General features: G+C 31.5%; 1 protein-coding gene across 1 annotated transcript in view; it reads right to left on the bottom strand.

The window, feature by feature from the left end:
* Positions 1-4,856: 4,856 nt before the first annotated feature.
* The window catches only part of LOC124358406, a 68,689-nt gene continuing 52,863 nt past the window's right edge, over positions 4,857-20,682 (bottom strand). The window contains exons 3-6 of the mRNA XM_046810705.1: positions 14,899-15,052; positions 13,957-14,074; positions 6,432-6,774; positions 4,857-5,071 (exon numbers count right to left, since the gene is read on the bottom strand). Of these exons, the coding sequence (XP_046666661.1) occupies positions 4,946-5,071; positions 6,432-6,774; positions 13,957-14,074; positions 14,899-15,052 (741 nt within the window). The 3' untranslated portion in view covers positions 4,857-4,945. The remainder of the gene's footprint in view (positions 5,072-6,431; positions 6,775-13,956; positions 14,075-14,898; positions 15,053-20,682) is intronic.

The raw sequence follows: 20,682 nt of genomic DNA, 5'->3' as shown, positions 1-20,682 counted from the left end.
TAAATCATTGCAAATAATGAAACTTATTATTCTACAACAACAATTAATTGTAAACAGTTTTGGGTTTTGTAGCTCTATTTTAAATATTTTGAAAAATATTTAACCGATCCGGGACTTTTTGGACAACTTGTATATGATTTTTCAGTAGGTCGTGCAGTTTGTCAAATGACGTGATTGATATCCTAAAACAATTGGAAAACTTTCTTCATCGTTTCTTAAACCAGGAAACAAATCAGATAAGTCCATTTTTTACCTTGTGTTTCTGGCACTTATGTACGCCACCATTTCGGCGGAGACTGTAAAAAAACCCGTCGCTTTGGGTGAAGTAGGCGGCTGCATACATAACAGCAGTTGGCGTCGAAATGGACGATGGATGTGTAATCGCGCACAAGTCATGTACGCCACCATTTCGGCGGATACTGTAAAAAATCCGTTGCTTGTGGATGAAGCGGACGGCTGCATTAATCTTTAGTGTAGTCCTGCTGTATCAGCACTCAACAAGAACTCCACGTACAAACGACACACAAGTCGATTTTTGCATATCATATCGTTTAAACCGGACCGTTATCCTTTAGTGTAATTCTACTGTATCAGTATCAAATATAAAACAAGCTGTCCTGACGCACACATTATTAAGACTTTTAAGTGATACCCCATTGGGATCAATTCTCAGTCCAATTCTGTGTCTGTTACATGTCAACGACATAGGGTCATCACTACTGCACGGAATGGTCGTGCAGTATGCTGATGACATGATTCTGTTTTTCAACAAAAAAATCATAATTTCTCCTGAGAGAATGCTCTTTTATTGAAATCAAAAAATGCGCTGAATACTTCAACAGCCTCAATTTCAAAACGAACACATCAAAGATCAATGTCATCAACTTTGCTCTTCGGCTTGTGGACTCATAGTGTAGTCCTGCACTATAACGGCAAACTCCATGCTTGAAGTCTACAGTTCGAAATTCCTTGAAATATACCTTGATCGATGTTTGACATGGAATGATCACGTTTATCATGTTTGTGCCAAAATATCCTCAGGCATTTATATTTTGAGGAATCAAATACTCAAATATTGCCCTACTCAGGTACTGATGACAGCGTATTATGGGTTGATTTACCTCCACCTTACATACGGATTGGTACTATGGGGTACCTGTGCAAACAACCAGTTAACGAGAGTGTTCTGATTGCAAAAACAAGCGATTCGAATAATCGCACATTTGAGTTTTAGAGTCATGCAAAGTCCTTCAAAAATTTGACCCTGCCGAGTCTCTACATTTTTGAAACTACTCTGTTTTGTATGTCTAAATGAGTCAAGACAACTGGCCAAGACATATTCTCTTATGAGACCAGAGGCGGGGAAAACTGCAGAACTGGCCAACACAGAACGGTGGTTAATGAAAACCTGCCGTCGCAGACGGGTGTTCATTTCATTAACAAGCTGCCACACTGGATAAAAAATTCCAAAGGCGACCAAAACTCTTCTACTACGCTTTTTTAGCGTAACAGGCATTTTATAATGTCAACGAGTGTTTGGCGTAAAACCGAGAGATCAGCAAATCGGGATAACACTCCGGCACTGTAGGTGGGACAATTTTCGAATGAAAGGAAAATGTGTGAATGAAATTCTGTATGTTTGAATCTTGATTTAGATTCATAGTAGATGGTAAAACCTAAATACACGAATAATTGACGCATGGTATACATGTAACCCATGTCCATGCAATAAAGAGCTTGACTATTAACTATAACCCGTTACTGCTGATTATGTGATTTAAACGAATGTTTTTGCAATGACAATAAAAAGAAAGGTTCATCACTGTACCCTTACACTAATCAAACCTTATAGTCCCTGCTGACGTTCCAGCGTTTAGATGTGAGAACACATAATAATAATAATAATTCTTTTATTGCATTTTGGCAATAAGACATTGCATTGCAAAAGTCAGGTTTAAGTATTTGTAAAAAATCCCTACTCTACACATTCATACTTACAATACTCATTCAAACATACATCTCTTGTCCATTCACGCCAACATTCATTCAACATGAGACTCGGGGCTCTACTAATTAATTTTTATGTAAATTTTGATTCTGTAAATTTTGATTCTAATTCTCCCAGCAGCCAGCCATGAACTCTTCGACAGAATAAAACGCATTCGACACCAGTAGGCGCTTCAGAAGAGCTTTAAACTGGTTTAAATTATCCGATTGTATAAGACCCTCACTTCTTGGATACTGGTTGGATATTACACGATACTTTTTGGATACTGGTTGGATATTACACGATACTTTTTGGATACTGGTTAATGAGTGATATTGTTATATATGTTTATGTTTTACTATGGAGATTTTATTAATTAATTATAGCAAATTAATACAATTATTTCTATAACTAAAGCTAATACTAAACACGAAAGTATACGTAGTTTGAGTTGTTGTATAATATAAATATAACACGTGTGCTGTATTCTAACCTATACAACACATGCAGGTTAATTTAAAATAAGAAATAATAGTGAAGTGTGTTTTTCAACAGATCGAACTTCTATAAATAATGAGACTCCAGATATTTTAAAATTAATTCAATATATTGCGATATTATCTTTAAAACAAAATTATATATGTTTATAAGTCGAGTGTATGTTCGTCAGAATCATGTTGAATCACTCAATAAACTCAAATAAAAATTATCTGGCTCTGTAAAACTTATAACAGTTTGAAAATAAAACTAAGAACTTTAACTTATTCAATAAATCTTAAAACTGTGCAATCCTCTAAATAAAACAAATGTTGAACTCGAACACGAAATACTTTTGACATCTGGACAACTACTGTTAATTAATAAAATCGTTATGCACGCTTCGAACCCGCATTAACCCCAACAGTCTTATTCTAAGTCCTTATCTAATCTATTTTATCCTACAACTCATAATATGAATTATTAAAACCACTTTCATGAAGCGTCTATGTAATGAACTCAAATGACCACACTTGAACTGCATTCCAAGTGTAATGGTCCCGTATTATTTTATTAAGTCGTACCACTCAAAAGTTGTAACATGTACACAAAGTCTTTTCGCCATTAAAAATGTATCTTTCATTTCAAACTTCACAAGTTATTTTAAGCATTCTCCAATGGAGGCTCCAAATTGAAAAGTAAAAGTAGAAGTTTATTTATAACCAGACGACGTCATTAGGACCTACTAATTTTCCTTTTATAATTTAAAATACTATAAAAGTTCAAAAACATCTAAATATATCTATAACTGAAATAGGAAATCAAAGACAATATAAAAGATTGTAGAGATGAGACTTCACTAGAACATATCTTTAGCAACTAAACTGATCTCAAGTTATATATTTTGAACCCATTCAGTGTCAATTCCAACCGTATGCATGGGCATGGTTCCCAACAATTTCCGAGAACGCAATGTAGATAAATATACCACAAAAGATCCCACCTTTATCCATGAAAGAATATTACAACGCTGTGATTTAGAATTTGTATTTCATGGGTAAATAGAGGAGAATAAAAATCCAATATATGCTTAGGTTAGTTTGTAATATTTAGACAGTCATATTTGATTTGCATAAATTTTACAATACATATAAATTCATAAAACACAATTATTTACATAAAGCACCTTGTTAGTCTGTCATTTACAATGGATCATAATTCGTGCGTGGTAAGTTATACATTATACTTTACTTTAGAAACAAAGCAAATAACGATGATTATTTCTAGTCAAAACTGAAAGCGAAGATAAAAAATATAATTATATGGAAATCAATTTAATATAAAAAATAAAACAAAAATAGTGAAAATGTAGCCTACAAAAACAAGGAATACACGATAACAAGTACAAATGGGCTGGGACTCTCAAACACTTCAACTTTATTTAGCTGACAACTTGCCTTCAAACAATTCGATACTCATGCAGAACTGGTGGTTTTCGAGAGTTCCAGCTTATGAGATCCAAAAACTTAAAATAAATCTTAAAATTTCATACACACAACGCTTACATAACATATTTTATAAATACGGGTTCCTGCACTGCAGGAGCTAATCTTAGTCTAAGCTTAAAACTCAAATACAAAATATAGTATAATTCGAAATGTAACAAACTTTAAATGTAGACAATAACATTTATTAATATAAGGACACGAAATAAAGATATATAAACTGTGCGGATTACTGTATGGTACATAGCTTGATGCTAAAATCGAAAAGAACATAGCAACCAAGTACTTACAATAATCCAAAAGTAACGATTCAAATGAAACGTATATTTGGACAAAATATCCTACTTTTATCACAGGTAACAGTTGTTATCGGGTAAGTACAAAAACTAAAACTCTTTTGATAGTAGGTTATCTTACATAAATACGATACAATTGGAAAGCCTAACGCCATGTATTTTTAGAACTAGGAACTTGTTATGAACATAATGAACAACAATGCCATGTTTTAAAGAATTTTCGAACCATTGTTTTCTTTGTAACAAGAACAGAGTTTTACTCATTCATTTTTTATAGTTTTTGGAATAAAAAATAATTATAAAATTTTAACGATGTGGATGCAATAAAAAATGTGTAATGACATTTTATAATTTATAAGTGTAAATACAAAAATTACAAGATTCCGTAGTTCACGTGGTGGTTTTATTTGGGAGTAATGGGGATTGTAGAATCTATAACAAGTGTCGTTTAGCTTACTCTAACTAACTAACATATAAGTAGGAAATGTTATCACAGCTTTGCTAATTCATTCCGGGCGGTGCAGATGGCGGCATGAAGAGTGTAACGAGTCTTACAGTCTCAAGGGGAAACTTACAAGAAAAAAACTAGAGGAAGATAAAATTGCAAGGCCTCGTCTCACGAAAACGTAAGAAAGGTATGCTTTATTTCAATGTCTCAAGGGTACTGAAGACTGGGAGCCTCACGATAGGGGACCGTGCAGGATCTGGTTGTTGCGGTGGGAGGCCAGAGCCTTGCCAGCGAAGTAGGGCTTCACCGTTCCAATACGGAAGGTCTTCGTAAGGTCTCCGCTAACGCCGAACAGACCCTGAAAAAAATAATGGATCATTTGATTTTTACGACTGACTCTACAGTTTCAGTAAGAATGTCTCAGGTATAGTCATTTCTATAGCAAAATAACCTAATGGGACATAATTATTTGAAGATGTCACTACAATGATAGATCAATAATTGTGATTGGAATTGTGGTTGTAATCGGTTAAATTCTATTCTGATATGAGTAAAATTAATATTTCTCTTTTAAGATGTCTCTTATGCTTAAATATAATCCACAATAATAATGAAAATAAGATTAAAATATCACCAAAGGAAACAGATGTATTTTGTACGTTATTGGCATGAAATTAAAACTAAAAACGAATCAAACAAGTTTATCTGAAAAAAAAAACAATGTTATTAAAGTAAAGCTCGTGTTTTCGAATCTACGTTTAAATTTTTATCAAAAATTCTGCATCACAAAATTTAACAACTCTGCGGGGACGGAAGATATTTCTCGAGGGACTTTATGCTTTAACTTATCCAAATTAGTGATAAATAGAAGATCTGAAAGGACAAGTAAAGTAGCCAAAATGTGAGATAAATATCTGGAAGCGTGAGTCGAAGAACTGTGTTAGTGACGCGGTGTACGTTGCTACGTTATTAAAATTGCATATCGAGCTTTATAGCAATGCGCTTAAATTATAATAATTAATAATTTCAAAGTATTATTTGATTGAACAACGCCAGTCTTTCGTGTGTGACACGTAGCCTATTTTACAACAAAAGATAACAAGGTTTGTACTTCTAGTCATGTAAATATGGTTTTCAAAATTGGTGCGTGATAATTTTACTGATAAGTTATATAGGCACTTTATCCTGGTTAAATTATTTTATTTAGTATCAAAGGCAGAGTCAATGGTATTCGTTATCATTATAATATTTTCGGACTTATTTTTTATATTTAAAACACCTCTATAACAAGATATCTATTAAAAAAATCATATATCAAAATCATTCACCCTCATTTAAAAGTAAAGTTGGTAATATTACAGGTAAAATATTACATTAGTTACACAATATTTTAATAATTTCAAAAACTTAATAATTCAAAACTATGGAGCCATATGACTACATTGAAAAGCTTAAAATTTATATTCGTAGCTTAACTTAGTAAGTATAGTTACTATTTAAACGCGCTACAATAAATAAAATAGGGATAAAATTAGCATATAAGATGTCGCTAATTCGGATATTATTTCGATTACAAAACTCAAATTATTTTGAATAATTCTGCACCCTGTCCGATAGAACGAGACAGTGTAGTCCGCATTAATGAGACTACTATTAATAGACAAAAACAAGTTTTCTTTCAATTACTGCGTTTAATACTTATTGGGAATTTTACTAACCTTTGCTCTCTTTGAGTTGTATCCTTGACTCTGCTCGTGATAGTGCCTCGTGTTACGGAGTAGGTTCTTATGATGTCTTAGGAGTGGTAAATTCCTCCTCATGAAGAACTGAGTATCCTTCTCCAAATGCACCGCTGGATTGGTCTTCTCTGTGTTTCTTGCCTTTTCATTTTGTGGCAGCATGTTTTTTGACTCACTTTCGCTTGATGACGTTATTTGTTTGTTTTGAAGCAAGTTATTGTTCCCGACTTCCGCCTGAGATGGACTGGTACGAGTTGTCGTGGCTATGGAGTCTTCCTCAAAGTGAGAGTCCAAGACATCCTCGTGATTCTCACTTCTTTTCCTGAAAAAAAAAAAACTCGTATAGATATTTATAAGCGAGTCTGACTGTATTTTAAGTATCTATGTAATTTGCCAACAATCGTTACTAGATATAGAGCTGCATAAAATAAAGTGTTATATAACATAAAAAAGTCCTTTCGGCTCACTAGCTACAATAATTCTGTCGTAGTTGTAAAAAGAAAGTTAAAGTATTAGATATTCCAAGCACTGAACCACAAGTCTCCAGTGTGTACTGCACCACCTATAGGATAGCATGTACTCTCAACTCATTCTTTGGCTAGAAGGATATGGAGTAACCTACAACTATCCCATCACAAACCTATCAACTATCTCTAAATATGTGTAGAAAATTACTATAAAATGTCACATTAAAAAGACAAAATCCAAAAATACATTAGTTAAAGGCGTGTATAATACTGAAATTAGAACAACCCTTTCCATGTTTGTAGTTAGTTGTTTATGATGGATGATATTTTCTAAACTACTTCTACATTGAGCTGAATGATTATTCCGAACAATGTTGAAAGTTCATTCATGTTGGTCATTACCAAGAAACATACCAGATGAAAAATGAAAGGATAGGATGTAGATAGTATTATACAAGATTGACGAATTGAAAGTAAGTTAATATATTTATACATTGCGTTTTATTACTGTTCTATTAAATTGCTTACTTAAATTGTTTTTGCTTAAAGTAAAACATCTACAAAGATATCGATTCCAAAGTTATTAAAAGAAATATAATCACTTGGTAGAATAGTGGGACACCACAACCGTTGATAAAAATAGGTTTTGGTGCATATGCATCGGATAAAGTTCATATTACGAAGGAAGTACAAGACCATGCAACGAGTCTTAGTATGAAGGCACTTCTTGAAATGACGTCAAGTGTATGACTTTAACTAACAAATAATGTATTGTTCAAATTTGGGTAATATGTGTCGACGTTTACTGTACAAATAGCATTGGACAAGTGCAGCTGATTACAGAACTGGATCAAGGCTACGCGACCTGACTCTGCCATTATAGTGTAACAGTGATCTGAACATGTCTGAAGTATAGTATTTAATGGATGCCATGTCACTATAGAAGATTCAGAATTTCATCGCTTCTCGGCATTTCAAACTATGGTCTTAGTCCATTTTCTCCAAATTCAGGATTTTAAAAAAAATCTGACTAATGGAAGTTTTTTGTTTGTTTTTTTTTCTATCTCAAATCAAGACGTTCAACCTACCTCGATGTGGACATGTCGGTAATTCGAAACATTTCCACGCTCCCTTTCCTTGAATGTCATATCTTGATATTTCGCAGGTCTGAGAAATGGTACTTTTTGTAGCGTCTAAACAAAAGTGATCTTCTGTAATTGATTTCTATCCATCACTTGCAATGTTTCCTTTAATTTATTACTAATGCTGTATGCATGTTTGTTGGTTGCCTAGTATTGTGATTTTAACCTTGGAAAAGGGCCATCTAGGTCCCGTATTGAGTGTGTGGGGAATATATTTGACATTAAGATTCTGATGTACTGTCCTTGGGCCTACCTAAAAGACGGATGCGAGTTACTCAAATCTAGTATATGTGTTATTAGGATGTTCATTGGAAACATAACACAAATACTGAAATATATAATATTTAGAGTTTTGCTGATAGTGTTGAAATCTCTCAGCAACCCATTGTTTCCACTGATGAGGTGTGACAATATATATATATATATATATATATATATATATATATATATATATATATATATATATTTATTTATTTATCACGAACTTCTATAAAACAGTGGCCCACTCATTTCCTAGAACCTAAAACTTCTATTTTAATTAGACAGTTGCTGTAGTATCTAGAAAACATGGTGTTCTTCCTGGTTCCAATTTTATTTTTTTTTCAGAATTCATAGAAGGTTTTTTATTCGAAGGTCAAAAAGAACATTAGTCTTGTTAAGCGGATCGACGGCTTTTGCGTCGACAAAAAGTTTTATTCGTGCTTTAAAAATCGTTGCGTGAAACTAAACGTGACGTTACACAGATGTAGCAGACAAATTCAAGGGAAATTCCTTTCGTGCATAGCCTGGAAGTTTGGTGGGCCGTTGGAGTAGATGTAAGAAATGAGCTACCTTCCACTCTCTGCACTTCTGGTTCTGTGGCTAACTTGTTTATGGAGAGCTATACGGTAAGATGTAAATATACAAAGTAAGGGCAAATATTTTAGTCTTTACTTTGGGTTTTCACCCAATAATGTTTGCATGCACTGGCTTCAAAAGAGAAAACACTTCAAATTAGTTAAATTTGTCAGGATTTTGCACGTTTTCATGAAATTTGAAATTGGCATGAGAGCTGTGAATACTCATGCTTAGTTTTTTAAGAACTAATGTCTTCCTGTACTTTGATATATATATATATATAAGATATATATATATATATATACATACATATAATATATACATATATATATACATACATATATATATATATATATATATATATATATATATATTATGATATTGGTATATATGACATTATTAGACTCAAAAACTATTTGATCGATCGTTACGAAAATTTGTATGTATATGTATTTTTCCAGGGAGAAGGTTTATATACTATGCCCATTGATGTAACTCGCCACAAGGAAGCGCTGCAAAAGATAAAAGTTTTCAAAGCGCCCGTACATTATAAACTGCAATTACGAGACAGATAAGTATATTTAATATCCAAATACTGTTTGCAGGCGCTAATTTGTTATGTATATTTGTCTTTAAAATAGATTTCTGGTTGAACTTAAAGCTTGTTTAACAGACAATTATCTAAGTACATGCACGAGTACAATAAATATAAACATACATTTTGATTTTATTGATTGTGGCAACAAGGCAAAATCTACATCGGCGATGGAAATATAATTTACTTTCACTTGAACCAGAAGTGCTCATACATGAGCACAGCTTATAAAAATCGTGCTAAGCCGCAGGAAACAGATAGTAGTATATAAAACACTGATTTGTTTTGTATACTACTGAAATAATGTATAACTGAAATAATTGTATACTATAAAATAGTGATCTGAAGTTATGCAGCATTTCATTGAAAAACAACAATAAAAATAGACATCTGAGGTTTGTAACAATCAAATGATCTCTCACAGCACTCCCTTGACTTTATGCTACTGAAAGAAATTCATTCACTGGCACCTGCACAAGTACTAGACCGCGGTTCCAGCCCTCAGGCTTCATATCGCTCTGTGTTTCAGGTACATGTGTAAATGGTGGTCGTATTAGCCATTGGAGTCTGATTTTAAATTATTTATATTCACTAAACCCCTGTAGTGAGCAGAAAATATACTTATAAAGATAATGTACGGTATAACAAAAGAACATAAAGTGTAAGTGTTACTGTATCAGTGTAATAATATGGATTGATTGATAATTTCAGATTTTAATTTATGCATTTCAAGTTGTCTTTAATATTAGATAAAGATAATTTGATGATGATTACTTAAATTTATTTGACACTACTGGCAAATTATTTCACTTTATAGCTGATTACAATTAGTATTTTATTACATTACGTTGAATTCTCTTAGGTTCAATGAAGTTTTGGCACGGCATCATACATTAAAGTAATAAATCGCAGTCTACCTTATCGTATGATAAATACGGTAGAGTGAATCATTATTTTCCTTTTTTTTGCTGAGCAGCAGCATGTAATGCAGTATTCTTTGGATTATTGTGCAAGCCCTTTAGATATATGTCCACATATAGCAAGCTCAATAAGTTAATTTTAATACCAATGTATTGTATATTCGTATATTTCTATATCGACGTGTTACATCAATAAGTATCAAACCAATAGATATCCAATTTATGTGTTAAACATATCATTATTCACAATGTACTAAAATTGTTTCCGTATTAAACAAAAGATATGCTGGAAGTAGTTTTGTACACTAAATCAATTACTAACATTTCAACAGCTTTCAAAACCATTGTAACGGAATGGATCGTACACCAGATTGCTTTAGTTGTGCTATTTATTCCAAATCAAAAACGTTGCCTCTTAATAGCATATCGTCTACAGTCGAGCGTTTTATAGTAAACAGAGAATAATTTATGTCAGAACCAGCATTTCAGTTATAATCAACATTTTATTAAAAATAAACACTATACAAGTTAATTTGCAGTTTTAAACACAAATTCAGCTTACATGCTAACAATGACTCAGGTATAAAGGCACATAGTGGTTAATATATTCAATTTTGTTATACAAAGTGATATTAAATTACATTTGCTACAATTCCGCCATAACCAATGAAAACAATAATTACATTACAAATTTTTAGATTCAATACCAGTTATTGTTACGTTCATTAACAATGTACACTCAATAGATATATATAATACTGTACAAATAAAGCTAAAAAGTCTAATTATAATGATACTTAAAAATATTTAAAAAATTATGTAAAAGATAAATGAAAAGTAAAAAATCATAGTATAAAGATATATACAAATATGTACAATACTAAACTGATGGACATTACAATGATAGGCTACAACTCATTAAGCTCGGTGTTACTTACGAGAACAATAAGTACGTGGCTTGACGCCTATCACAGATTACTTTTAGCTATCTATTTTACTGATAAAATACGATTTTTAACTTATTTTTATTTTATTTTATAAATAAAACAAAATATGAAAACATATACACAGTATATAAAGATTTCATAGCCATTTCTTTATTTAGACGCTACAAAAATACAACATCCAAATCCCAAATGGGTCCAGATTTCTTAAACTTGATGATCGGAGGCTTTGGTGATGAAGAGAAGATTGATGAAGTTTCACAGTACCTCGTCCTGACCTGTGTGTACTTCATCGATGCCTCGTAGAAATCGGGTGTCTAGCTGCAGATTACACATCATCATCACAATCATTTTAAGCACCGTTTTTCACAACTAGTTTTATTCGAGATTTGCTTACATTATCTTCTTTTATTTTGGATATCGGATTGTCAGCTGAATCAAAAATATTTCAGTACCACGTGACTAGAAATAAAAATGATAATGAGAAATCCAGAGATTATTTTGTTAAGGAATGTCTCTTAACAATATATACTGTAATATAAATTATAAAACTAAACGAATCATACAGAATCCCGAAATCTGTTTCAGTACAGCCGGTTTGTTAATATGTAAAAACACAAATGATAAATTTTATTTAATGAGGAATAATTAATTATCAATTGTATAGTAGTTTATAATTTTCTAACACATTCTTTAAAAGTGTTATAAAAATTGCTTAATATATTTATAATAAAATAATATGCGTTTATATTTCATAAAACTTAACGTCCCACGAAATGTATTTAATACATTTACTCATGATATCCAAACTCTTAGGTATATAAAACTTTACAATCCCGTATGTAAGACGAAACGGAAAATTGCTCCTAAATCTACATTAATTAATACCATTGAATTAAACTAAAAATAAGAGCTAATATCTACAAATTATTTAATTATGTAACATTTCATCCACTTACAACCACTGCAAAGCCAATTTTGGTATGGATGATATTTCTTGATAATAGGGAAATAAAGGAAAAACGCGTTGTATTTTTGAAATTAATTTTTGCGAAGGAAGTGTTATTAATAAACTAAAAACCAAACTGCTAGTGCATACGCTTGTCATTAATTGCCTTTAACCTCACTGATACAGCTTGTTGTCATATCGAAGTGAGTGTGTATGTTAGTCATAAACATCTTTATATGGATTAAGATAAATTGATTTACCTGAAGTGTGCAGTAGTAGGGTTATATCATGAACATCTGGGCGACTATATTTTACAGATAAGGTGGGTAAATCTGTTTTCGTTTGGACAATGGTTTTCAAATTTTATAGCCATAACTCATTAAGATGGCTATAAAAGTTATGGAATTATATTTTAAAACAATACAATAATTAAAATTATTGAAGTGGAAATATTAATCTACACTTAAAATGGAATTACAGGCGTATAATGTAGTAAATTAGGAAGTTTTGAAATCAATCTCCGTGTGAAAACAGTAAGTGAATTTTTTGTAGTATGGATATGAAAAATACTGACAGGAATAACGTTTTTACATAAAAACACGTAATTGTCTAAGCTGTAAAAAATCATGTTATTTTTAAAGTAACTCATTTTAAATTAAAAATATATTAATACTCGATAAAATAGAAGTTCCTTAAATTATATCTCATATAATCATTTCTTTAACGACATTCCTGCAGTATTCATGTAGAATTTTCAACAGTTTCCCAAGAGCTTAATAACGAGAAGTCCGAACTAGCTACATTTCCTCGTGGAATAAAAACAATTGTGCATATTTTTCTATCTTCGGAAAATATATTTTATAAATATCAGAGCCTAAGAAAAATAATGAAGATTAATTAAACCAAAACCACAAGGCAGTCATAGAGGACGTGCACCTCCAATAGCAACATTTCCAGTTGTATGTTAACATGAGATGTGCAATTACATGATTGGTGACCCGATGGAGGACTGAGGAGGTCTGGCCAATTATACAACACAAACATGGAGGCTGTGTGGCTGTGTTGGCAATATCTATATACTGAACATGGTATATGAAATTACATGATTGGTGTGCAAATGGAGGACTGGGCCACAATACAACACAAAAATGAAGGCTGTGTGGCTGTGTTGGCAATATCTATATACTGAACATGTTATATGAAATAACATGATTGGTGTGCAAATGGAGGACTGGGCCACAATACAACACAAAAAATGGAGCCTGTGTGGCTGTGTTGGCAATATCTATATACTGAACATGTTATATGAAATAACATGATTGGTGTGCAAATGGAGGACTGGGCCACAATACAACACAAACATGGAGGCTGTGTGGTTGTGTGGCAATATCCATATACTGAACATGGTATATGAAATTACATGATTGGTGTGCAAATGGAGAACTAGGCCACAATACAACACAAACATGGAGGCTGCGTGGTTGTGTTGGCAATACTTATGTACTGAACATGAGATTTGAAATTACATACATGGTGTGTCTGAGGAGGACTCGGGGAGATCTGGCCATCAATACAGCTCAATCGTGGAGTCTATGTAGCTGTATAGTACTTAAGTACTAGTTGTACAATGAACATGAGATGTGCAATTACCTGATTGGTGTGCCAGTGGAGGACTCAGGGAGGTCTGGGCCACAATAGAGCGCAAGCATTGAGGCTGAGCAGCTGCGATGGCAACACTCCTCTACTATTTGTCTTCGTTTACGATGGCCTGTGGGAAAACCCTTTACTTAAAATGTTGTAATTACATTTCTAAACGTTTTCTTCAATAGTTGTCTCTATTGCACAACATTTAATGTGTACATATTATAATGATTTGTAATATTAACACTGTTACACCTATTTATAAGGTTTTAGTTTGGATGAAAAATACTTTTGTTTTGTACACAAAATTGAATGTTACACTAATTTACCATCGTATTAGCACTACTGTTAGCTTCATATTTGAACTCAATAAAAGAACCTTATAATTTAAAATAAGTTTATAACCTCATTATGGAATTAAAAAATATTTTCAAAAAGTACCAATCACGTATTATATCTGGTTTACCAGTTACCAGGTCAATAGTTATTCCATTCCATTAAATTTCCAAGTCAGTCAATCAGATCGTGCAGTGACGTTAAAGCCTTTCAGCGTTTAATCCATTTTATCCAATCGCTCAATAAATAGCCTTTCTAGTCTTCCTTTTCTCCGTAAATTTGTAAGTTTGATGTTTAAATTTAATCTTAGTAGTTCTTAATGTATGTTTTAGCATTCCTAAAGATTTGTTATTGTATTGCAGCCATCGTGAAATGAGACTCTTTGTAAAGAGATACAAATATGTTTCCGTTTCTAGGACATTGCGATGCTAGTAAAAACTATGACGTAATTTGAAATGGTACAATAAAAAGTTTAAATTGTATTGGGAATTCCAATTACAGTAACTTGGAAAAGCATCTCGCTCTCTAGTAATTCCAAACGGATGTCTTACAGTATTATTAAAGTAACAGAATTGGATATCTAAACTATTCCCTACAAAACCACAAATAACTTACTCTGTCTGAAGGGCATGTTGTACCCTCTCCCCGAGCACACCAGAGCGAGCATGTTGGCGAGCCGGTCACCGCAGACTCTCTGTTGTAAGAATTCGTCCCGCCATGGTGCAGCCGTGATGCAAGTGGAAATAGCGATTACAATCACCACTAACCACTATCACTGCTGTGGACATATCTGGAACACAGATTTTATTTGTAAATTATATTGTACTTACTAGACGATAAGTAACCAATAGAAGTCTATAACGTTAGTAACGTAGCCTCGAAAAATGTTTCATACACGTAAGAAGAATGTGCCTCTTAACATTGCCAAAAAATTAACAAACCATTCTATAAACAAGGATATCAATTAGCCTTCAAAACTTCTAATAAACTCGGCCTTATAATCAAAAGTAAAAGTAATCAAATAAACCAAAATCAAAATTTAATAGCAGTGGAGTATACAAATTAAAATGTAACGATTGTCAAAACAACTATATTGGACAAACTGTAAAATCCTTCAAAATTAGATTTAATGAACATGTAAAAGACATAATAAATTTCAAAATATGCTGACCATTTAAATAACACCAGCCATGCATACACAAAAATAGAAAAAAATCTTGACATATTACACACATGTAAAATAATCACCATTGTCAACTTTAGAACATTTTGAATGTAGAAAAGTGCCAAAATTAATCCTAACTTATTATTAAATGACATAAAAAGTTTAAATGTATTGTTTGATAGACTTAAAAAATATATAAATTGATCACATATACAAATTAAATAGGCCTACAAATTTTAGCCATCAAGATTGTTAAATATATGTTAATTTTTATTCAATTATTTGTTTACTTTATTTATTTACTTTAACCTGCAGTACCTGAAATTCTTCAAATTCGAAATTTACATGGTGGAAATAAAAACTAAAAAGTATTAAAAATCTATAGCGTTGCTGACACTAACAAAACTCCCACAACGATACGTATACAAGGAACTGATATCTCATTTAGCAAATGTCGAGAAACTAGAATTAAAAATACTACTCGGTTATTGTTCTGGAAAACAGAACTGTAAGAATAGGAATGATTAAAATTATTTGTTCATTATTTTTTACATTTTAAATTACCGTTAGTAACGACTCAAAAAGTTTCTTCAATTAAAAAAAGTGTGTTTTTAAAAATATCTTTCTCACTTGTATTGCTAGAATTATTGATATAGGAGAAATGATAAACATTTTTTAGGGAATTGAATGGGTTTATATACTACTTAAGTATAAAAAAACATATCAACAGGCGTCAGGAGAAAATGTCATATGTGATTGAGTTTAAGAAATTATATGACAATAAAGTATCACAGTTTTTACTACTTTGTTTGTGCACTTTGTATATTGTCCTTTAACTTCATATTAATGTTGCAACCTGCTATTACGTTTTTATTTCTGTGAAAATATTCAACCAACTGTAGAATTGTTACAGTACTATAGCAAAAATAGGATTAGTTATAAATGTAATAGCATTCGACACAGGAGACATTTAAGCGATATTGCAATTATTTGCGATTTTAAAATATCACCGGCTTATATAAACAGATTCACTAAAGATTATCACTAAATCTAGGGCAGAATTGCAACAATTTAAGTTCAATCATCATATTGAACCAGCCATAATTCTGTTGTTAACTAGTCTGACACTATCTTAAAGCAAACTTTTAAGATTTTGATATAGAATTTGCTTAAGACTGTTTGGCTATGTCCACGATTACCTAATTCTTTAATATCGGTAATCTTTTCTAACCCAATCTAAGTGTATACATTCTAAATATTTCCTAAATTTATAAAGAACAAGATTTGTGACTTTATGTGATAATATTTAACCAGTATGAATGACGCAGTCAAAATTTGTGCATTACGTAATGTATGTTAATCCTCACCATTAGAGTAGAGTCTTCATGAGTCAATAAAGATTGTAAATCTACCAAAAGTAACTTCATGAGGTTGTTCTTGGAGTCAAAACAAACCAAACAGTTCCTGTAAATTTTATGTCATAAAATTCTTTTCCGTCTGTCCGTGTGTTTGAACTTTTCATCAACATCTTTTTCTAAACAACCATTAAAGGTAGAAAGTTAAAATCTTCAACATATGCTGTTATAGAAAATATCGTCAATTAAAATAAATTGCAAATTTTTAGTCAACAAATTTCAAAACGGCGGCTTGTTGAAATCTCTGATGATTAACTTCTTATAAACTACTTCATGTGTAAAAAATGTACTAGAATCATCAAACTATACATTTCATTCTAAACAAACGGTACCTCATTTATTGAAACCGATCAAGAGATAAATTTTGTTTTAAATTGACCATCTTTACTAGATTAACATATGTTGAAAATTTTAACTTTCTACCTATAATAGTTGTTTAGAAAAATTTGAATGTAAAAAAGCAAACGGACGGACAGACGGAAAACTACGCATTTTAAAATATACATTTTATAAGAACGTCTTCGTTGGTTTTGACCCCAGGAACAACCTCCTGAAGTTTTTCCTGTATATTCGAACGCGTCAGAGTCTGTATATAATTGAAACTTATTTTAATCTGTTTTTACTTTAAAATAATGCACATATGTGACTGTAATCTACACGAACGATCTCCATTTCCCCTTAAGGAAATCGTTGAGTGCCCTAGTCCCAGATGATTGACTGCAGTTGGTAGCAATTATGCAACACTGGTCGCTAAATGAAGGATCAACTGACTCCTGACCCTGAAGCGGCCTAGCCTAGCCTACCTATTGTCCTGGCGCCACAGAGTGGCACGTGCCGGCGAGCTGACCAGGCCTAGTACTTCATAGATCAGTATGTCCTTCATGTAATCAGGCTAGGTTCTCTACTTGTTAAGGTTATAGTTTAAGTTCACGGCTACTGTTATCTTGTTTACAATGCTCTTATTACAATACTAATTAACTATTATCTCTGTTTCCTCATATTATGTATGAAATTAATGAATAAACGCTAATATAGTGGTAATGAATAGGAACTTTATTTTTGTACTATAATAGAAAACAGTAATTTTAATTAATGCTTAAAATAGAAGATTTAGTATTAATGTACATATCTTGGCACAAACTGAGAGCTGCTATAAAACGGCCTTTGTGATTTTTAATAAACACCCCCTAAACAATTATTTTTAATCAAAAGGTAGCTAATGAAAATCGTTGTATGTTTAAAAATCGTATCTTTATAATAACTATTATTATTTATAACTAATTTGCGACTAAAACAAGTTTTATGGTTGATATACAAGTTCGTATAGGGAATTCACATAAATTTAAGCAATATAAGTTTATAACTGTGTACTGAAAACTGTAAATCAATTAATAATTGCCGCATTATGAGCCATACTAATTTTATAAATAAAATGATATAGTAGTCAATTGCATAACTATTTTACAAACAATATTCTTAACTAGTTAATTAAAATAACACTACAAATAAAGATTTTACAATGGTATTAAGATTGATCAATTTGGTTTTACTGTATGCACCGAACATTTTTTTTTAAATATTAGTAATTTATTATAAGAACCCTCTTTCATGCATTTCATTCTGACAATATATGCATAACGTTTTCGTATTTTATACAGTTTAAGAACTCAATGTACAAATTTTAACGTCATCGCCTTTTAAAGTTACAATTATTAACGCTTAATTAATAAAGCTAAAACTCTAATATGCCTATAACTATGAATGATACCTACTTTAGTGAAGTTACTTAACAAACCATACAATAACAGTGGGACATTACTACAGATATGTTCGATTGTACACAACAAAGTCCCATATTGTGAAGGCAATACAGTATTACCACACCGAGTGGCTTTCCACATGATTGGTTATCTATAAAATTCAAAACAAATTATATAAAAAAATCTATGGAAATTGACATTTGCATAAGCACTTATCAGCGATGAAACATTGAACGAAAATGGATACTTTAAAACATTAATGGGCTATCGCTCTCGAAGCCAATAACGTAGGAGACCAACATAATCTTTAGCCTATGTCTGCCCGGACGATGTCTTAAGAACCCAACATCTGAAGACTTTTCAATTCCAAACTAAGCAGCTTGGAAGAATCTAAGACCGATGTATGCCTTCATACAAATCTGTAGAGGCATATTTATTATTCTTCGTGTTTATTTTATTGGTGTACGAATCTTTTTGTTTTCTATTTTTTTTTTGTTATATTGTCAATTACTTTATAACTCACAAGTATGTATGACTAGTATATTCTTATAACATGTGTCATACACGTTGTTATAATTGATTTACCTGTCACTAATTTATAAATATTCATAATTGTTATAGTGTTTAATATTATTAGTTCACTGAATGTTTATTATTATTCTATTTGATTTTATTATCTCATTATCTTTGATCAATAGTAGTATAACTGTTATTGCAATTTTGCTGTTATTTGTTAGTTTTCTAATTTTGAACTATTGCTTATCCCTAAATATTTACTGTCATTGTTATAGTAACTGTAATAATATTATTTCAGTGCATGTTTTAACTTATTCTATTTGTTTTGATTATTTCTTTATCTTTATCAATAGTAGCATAATTGCCATTGCTTTGTTGTTAATCTTTTGTTATTTTCTAATTTTAACTTTGGTTTATTCCTAAATAATTATTGCCATGTTTGTAGTAATTTAATACTATTATTTCCGTGCATGTTAATTGTTACACTAGTTTATTATATTCTTATTTCTTTCTAGCGTGATAGGCTTTACTTTCAAATTTATAAATACATCAGAAAACACCTTTTGTTGTTTACTTTGTCAATATTGTATGGCATAAAATGGAATGACCGTTGAGAAAATAATAAACAAATACAAAGTTTGAGATATAGTATATATGTATAAACTTTACCAGAGTAAGCCTCCCAGTTATTTGCATATCTCAGGCATACCAAACCACTAGAAGTAATTGAAAAAGGTCGGGTAACATAAGAAAAGTAAGCAATTAATTTACAGAGGATGTTGAACGCTAATGTTTCATGTTGCAAAAGTTAATACTAACAAAAACTACAGCCATTCATAGTTTAGGTTTATACCTACTTAAATTTTTAACGTTGTAGCAAATTTAGTTCACAACGTTTAAAATATTCTTCGTTAATCATGTTACCTAACATATTGGCCCGCATCAAGTGCAAATAAGAGAAGTATTTTGAAAACAGAATATAAGGAATGTAACATAACTACGTGAAGATTGAGTTGTTTCAAGTCCCTGTTACTGTCACCATATACAATATAAATGACTCTTCATACAAAAGAAAGAACACGATTAAAGTAGTTTGAATACGAACACCACGATGATAGCATATACTATTAGTAAGAAAAGACAGACACACGATACAATTATTTATATGACTTTTTATAATAGTATATTGAAACATACATACCTGATCTGCGAAGCATTTTGTTGAATATCTTCTGGGTTGTAACTGTTCAGCACGCAAGATGTTAAGGCCTGAAAATAAAATTAATAAGTAAAAATTATGTTCAGGACTGATAAAAATCAATAAATTTGTTATACTTTAGATGAAAATAATAGAAACTTGAAAGTGATTCGATATCATAAATCCATATTTCATGTTCGGCTACATTCAAATGGCCCATTTCATAGAACATGTGCCAAGTAAATCTTTGTCCCAAGAATAATATCAGAAAGATGTAATCTGGCCAGAAACGTATGTAAAATAAGAGTGTAAATAATATATGGTGATACTGTATGAGTCCACTAG

This window comes from Homalodisca vitripennis, chromosome 3, assembly GCF_021130785.1.
Source record: "Homalodisca vitripennis isolate AUS2020 chromosome 3, UT_GWSS_2.1, whole genome shotgun sequence".
Classification (NCBI taxonomy): domain Eukaryota; kingdom Metazoa; phylum Arthropoda; class Insecta; order Hemiptera; family Cicadellidae; genus Homalodisca; species Homalodisca vitripennis.
Note: the sequence above shows the minus strand (reverse complement) of the source record. Positions and strands in the feature narration are given on the sequence as shown.